At 41.8% G+C, this 5,722-nt stretch overlaps 1 protein-coding gene across 1 annotated transcript; it reads right to left on the minus strand.

Moving 5' to 3' along the window:
- Positions 1 to 882: 882 nt before the first annotated feature.
- On the minus strand, positions 883 to 5,455 carry LOC122937712 (MORN repeat-containing protein 3-like). Its single transcript, XM_044292695.1, has 5 exons — positions 5,311 to 5,455; positions 2,763 to 2,920; positions 2,342 to 2,501; positions 1,826 to 2,010; positions 883 to 1,012 (listed from the first exon to the last, which is right to left on the minus strand). The coding sequence occupies exons 1-5, from the start codon at positions 5,453 to 5,455 to the stop codon at positions 944 to 946; spliced, it is 717 nt and encodes a 238-aa protein (XP_044148630.1). The 3' UTR covers positions 883 to 943.
- Between the last annotated feature and the right edge of the window lie 267 nt (positions 5,456 to 5,722).

Below are 5,722 nucleotides of genomic sequence, written 5' to 3' on the forward strand. Positions count from 1 at the left end.
AATCATGGCTTCAGGTAAGATGATTATATTATGGCAGCATGTCTATGGCTTCACTTTAGGTGTAATCAGCAGCCCAATAGCATGCCAGTGATTTAAGCCAAAGTGATGTCCTTTTTTTTTTTTTTTAACAAATATTTAAAAATTTTCATTTTTTATTTATTTTTCATTTTTTTCTCCTTGTTTTCAAATAAACTATAAACAGATGAGCCATTGCTATGGACTCTACAGGACAATCATGGCTTCATGTGAGATGATGTTAAACTAATAGGCAATAGCATGTCGATGGCTTCACCAAAGGTGTTAACAGCGGTCTAATAGTATGCCAGTGTTTTAAGCCAAAGTGGTGTCTTTTTTTTCCAAAGAAATATTTTCCATTTTTCTTTTTTTTTTTTTTTAAATAAACTATAAACAGATGAGCCATTGCTATGGACTCTACAGAACAATCATGGCTTCAGGTAAGATGATGTTAATTTAATAGCATGTCTATGGCCTGACTTTAGGTTGTAACAGCGGCCCAATAGCAGCCAGTGATTTAAGCCAAATTGGTGTCCTTTTTTTAGATGTTTTTTCCATATATTTTTTTTTAAATAAACTATATACAGATGAGCCTTTGATATTGACTCTACAGAACAATCATGGCTTCAGGTAAGATGATTATAAGATGGCAGCATGTCTATGGCTTCACTTTAGGTGTAATCAGCAGCCCAATAGCATGCCAGTGATTTAAGCCAAAGTGATGTCCTTTTTTTTTTTTAACAAATATTTAAAAATTTTTAATTTTTTTTCTTCTTTTAAATAAACTATATACAGATGAGCCTTTGATATTGACTCTACAGAACGATCATGGCTTCAGGTAAGACGATGTTAGTAGCATGTCTGTGGCTTCACTTAAGGTGTTAACAGTGAGCCAACAGCATGCCATGGTTTTGAGCCAAAGTATTGTTCATTTTCTCTTTTGGAGAAGCGCTCTTCTAGCTTCTTCACAGATTTTTTTGGGATCAGCCACTTTCACCTTAAAAAAAAAAAAGAAAAAGAAAATAATACAAACATAGTAGGGTGTTTAGCCACTTTCTAACTGATGACCTATGCTCAGAATGCTCAGGTCCAACAGCTGTTTGAGAAGGCCCCGGTGCTGCTCACAGCTTACCAAGCACAGTGCTGTACATTGTATAGCGGCTGTGATTGGTATCGCAGTTCAGTCCCAATCACTTGAATGGGACTAAGCTCCACCTAGGTCACGTGACCGATTAACGTGACTTCACTGACCTAAGGTAAGCTGTGAGAAGGTCATGTCACTCACAGGAGCACCAGTGACTTCTCAAACAGCTGATCCTGTGGGGGTCTCTGGAGTAGGATAGGTCATCAGTGTCAGAAAACCCCTTTAAAGCAGTCTATATTGCTCTGGGACCCCCAAGTAGTAGTTGTAGTTGTACTTGGTTTCCAACTTAGGTTACATTGAGAATCTGTGGCAAGACTTGAAATTTGCTGTTCAGCGACGCTCTCCATCCAATCTGATTGAGCTTGACATATTTAGCAAAGAGGAATGAGCAACACATTTCAGCCTCTAAATGTACCCCAAAAGACTTGCAGCGATAATTGCAGCAAAAAGTGGTTCTACAAAAGGGGGCTGAATACAAAAGCACCCCACACCACAAAACCATGTGTCATTTTCTGTTCACTTCACACATACTTGCTACTTTGTGTTGGTCTATCACATAAAATCCCAATAAAATACATTGTGGGTGTAACATCAAAACATGTGGAAAGGTTCATGGGGTATAAATACACTCTCAAGGCACTATCTACTGTATGGTAAATGTGTTACCTCAGGAATAAGAAGCTTCTCGGTGTTAGGAGCTTCTGTGCAGCCAATGTCCTCCATAGTCCCACACTTGGGGATATCTTTCACCCAATATCCATCATAGATTCTGCCCTTGTCCAGGTAGTAGAATATCCCAGCTCCATGCTTTCTTCCATCTTTCCAGGATCCTTCATAACGATTCTTGTTTGCTGTTAATAGGCACAAAGGGATCCACATAGACATAGAGACCACAGCATAAAGATATTACGGGGACAATGCGGGACCATATCACATCTACATATACACCTAGGATCAGATGGATGATGCGAAACAGGACTGTACTGATCATCACTAAATTCAGCCTTGAAGACTTTCACTGACTATAACAGGTAAGTACCCTATAGTTCTGTCTATTTCCATGTTCCCCTTGTGTGATAGATCTATGATTCAATATTCTGAACTCCTGATCATATGTTCTCAGGTCATTACTGGATTTTTCTCTTGACAAGAAGGAAGGAACCTAAAAGTACCATGAAGTACCTAAAAAAAGTATCCCTTGTCCACAGTACTTGTCATTGTGCCATTCTCCATCATAGATGTCACCATTGGCGTATATCATCTTGCCCCATCCGCTCTTTTTGCCGCAATCCCAGCCGCCTTCATAGTATTCAACATCTGAATAGTAGTAAGTCCCATATCCCTGCAAAGAGACACAAACCACAATTCACATTTAGCTGAGGTTTACATGATATAGATTTAGAAGCATCCTTGTCCTATTCAAGTCTTGTACCCTGTGCTCTTTAATACTTTATAGCTTAATGTGAACTATAGCCTAAGGTCCTACTGGACTGGACTCTGGTCGGGCCTTGTCAGGAGGACATCATGCTACAGCTACAGAGACAATGAATTACAAGACTCTATTGTCTTCTCAATTCTTCTGGACAAAAAGAAAACAACTTACATGTTTTTTGTCATTCACCCAGTTGCCAGCATAAACTCGAATGTATGTTCCAGTGCTGGGCGCTTTCACGGCATACGTCCCGTATCCGTTTCTCTTTCCATTTTTCCAGTCTCCCTGGTAGATGGCGTTGGCCTTCTTGTACAGATAAGAGCCTTTGCCTGAAATACAGTGTGTTAGGATATGTTCACACTGAGTTCTTGGATGGAGGTTTTGAGGCAAATTTTCCTGCAGGTTTTTCATCCAAAGCCAGAAGTGGATCCATCAGGAAGGAGAAGTCTAAATCCTTCCTTTACATTTACAACTCGTTTCAAATCCACTTCTGCCTATGGCTGAAAAACCAGCAGGAAAATGTACCTCAAAACCTGCTCCAAAACCTCAGTGTGAACCTAACCACACAGTTCTAAGAATACAATCAGAGCAGAGGATATATACCAAGAATTCATAGTGCAGAAAAAATTCTTATGTCGAGCAGACCCAGAGACACCAGTTACACCCTTGTATGATATGATGTTAGGGCTAGGTTTTACATTTTGCCGTTGGTACATGACAGATGCCAACGGCTTCCAACAGACCTCGGTGACCACAGATTGACCGTGAACCTAGACTTATCTGCAACATCATTACAAAACATTGAAGAGCAGCGTGACCGACCATGGAGACCAACCTCCAACCTGAAAATCACAAGATCTGTAACTTCTATCAGCTGCTGTATAAAGTCTGTGTGAGGAGTGGGGATGATTCCAGGGCTGTTCTAATATGTTTTGTAACATCTGAAGTTAGGGATTCGGGAGATAGACGGGCATGGCACACACAGCGCATTGTTTAAAATTTCCCAGACCCCATTTATTAGGCACTTTATTAGGGCACATCACTTGTCACCAAAATAAGGCCCCCAAAACGTAACAGCACCCTCTGCCATGGAGCGCTCTGGTCCATTGCTCCATCCATTGCTCCATCCTCTCAATGTAATTTGGATGCTCTGCCATATGGTTAAAGTTTCAGGAACCTTCCATGTGTTTTTGGAAAGTTGGCAAGTATGATTTTAAAGGACCTTCCTGTGAACCGCACCTGGAAGTGCTGGAACAGATACAGGTAAGTATCTGAATAAGGGACCAACAGCGGAACAAATCAAAGCCGCCCCATTGGTCCTGAGTCAGTCCCTCTCAGTGCATGATGCTACAGCATTGGGGAGACATGATGGGGGAGAGCAGTCAGCGATGTAGAGAGTAAGGGGCGTGGCCTGTAGGCAGTGGGACAACCCATGAGGAATGTGGGAGTGAGGAACACACCGCAGCAGCTGGGACCTGAGGGAGCCTGGTGTCCAAAACAGCTGCAGTCTGGAAGCAGTCCTTGACACAGTAGCCATCATCAGTCTTGGGACTCATGAGTTCCCTGAACAGCCAGACACAGGGCGAGTAACTGATATCCTGGTTAGGGCTCATGCACACGGCTGTAGTTTCTGTCCACATCTGATCTGCATTTTTTGGGGATGGATGTGGACCTATTTTTTCTGCAAAGCTGCAGCAGTCATAATTTGCATAATTCCATATTTCCACATTTGCCGTAGAAGACCTCCAATAACATGTAATTGGATATATAGGGATAATCCTGGTGACAGAATCCCTGTAAAGTTTCCAGCCATAAATCTTGAAGAGGGAAGGCACCTGCCCGCGGATCTTCCTGACTTTAGTGGGGGCCTTTTCTATTGCTCTATTATACCTGTTTCACATGTGTTTAATATGGACTGACCGCGGGTTGAATGACCTAAAATTTAGTAATAATCAAAGCTTTAGATAATGGAGACCGTACCAATCTCCATTATCTAATGCTTCTAATTTGACAGTCTTTATTTTTTTTTATTTTTTGCACATTACTAGATAATGCTAGATGAGAAGGCTCAGGTCAGAGGTTGCCTATAGCAACCAATCAGATTTCTACTTTCCTTTTCAAAAATAAAAGTCCTAATCTGATTGGTTGCTATGGGCAACTGCCTCATTTCTCTTTTGCACCAGTTTAGATAAATCATCCCCATTACATCTTATACTTTTTTGGGGTCATATTAAAGTTTTCAGTCCTAATTCTTGAAGAGGGGAGGCATCGGCCAGTGGATCTTCCTGACTTGAGTGGGATCCTTTTGACATTACAGTTTACAGTGAAGCTGTAATTTGCAATGACGATAATTAAGGCCCAAGGCCAATCATTGCAGGTGGCGGCATAAATCTGGACTCTACATGTATCTCGCATGGACAGTTGTATGTTGTCTGCTTCAGAGTTGGATCCGGTAGAAATCTTCATGTCTGTGCACCTGGCAATAAAACCGCCCATGTTGTTTATCACCAGGCTCCGTCTTATGTCTCCATCTCCCACCAGTTTAGCCGTTAGGTATTTAGGAAGTTAAAAATAAAATAGACAGATAGACCAACACTTCATACTTGGTCAGCACCAGGTACCTTTCCTAGTACAACCCAATGGGGAGTTCTCCTTTAAGAGATGACATTCGCCTGTATCTGTCTGTCCGCTATACAGTGATGTGTATTTCCAGTCTTACCATGCCTCAGGTTATTCATCCATTCTCCGGTGTACTCGTCTCCATTGACGCTGTACACGGTGCTTCTCAGGCCTGATTTCTGGGCTTTTCTATCCCAGACCCTCCATGGGGGTTCGGCGCTCCTGATGGTCTTTAGTAGCGGCATGTCAGCAGGTCCTGGGGTCAGAAACACAACGTCTGTCTATACAGTCCACTGCTATATACACACTGTATACATTACTATAATTATATTGTTAGATGAAATTATCTTACCTAAGAAAAAAATCCAATCTCCACAGTCACACGGACAGTAAATGTGAGCAGTGTGCACGCGCTCAGTAAGCAGAGAACTAACAGCTTTCTGCTAAACCGGAGCATTTGGAACCAGAACCAGTGACATTACACGTTATACTTGTGATGTCATAGCTTGTCT

Source organism: Bufo gargarizans, chromosome 5 (genome assembly GCF_014858855.1).
Source record: "Bufo gargarizans isolate SCDJY-AF-19 chromosome 5, ASM1485885v1, whole genome shotgun sequence".
Taxonomy (NCBI): Eukaryota; Metazoa; Chordata; class Amphibia; order Anura; family Bufonidae; genus Bufo; species Bufo gargarizans.

Bases quoted from the DNA above. Each gene is read 5' to 3' on its own strand.
- LOC122937712 (XM_044292695.1), bottom strand. From the start codon at position 5,455: ATGCCGCTACTAAAGACCATCAGGAGCGCCGAACCCCCATGGAGGGTC. The intron at 2,502-2,762 runs GTAAGTTGTTTT...GTCTCTTTGCAG, and splicing joins GGGTGAATGACAAAAAACAT to GGATATGGGACTTACTACTA. The intron at 1,013-1,825 runs GTAACACATTTA...TTTTTTTTTAAG, and splicing joins AGAAGCTTCTTATTCCTGAG to GTGAAAGTGGCTGATCCCAA.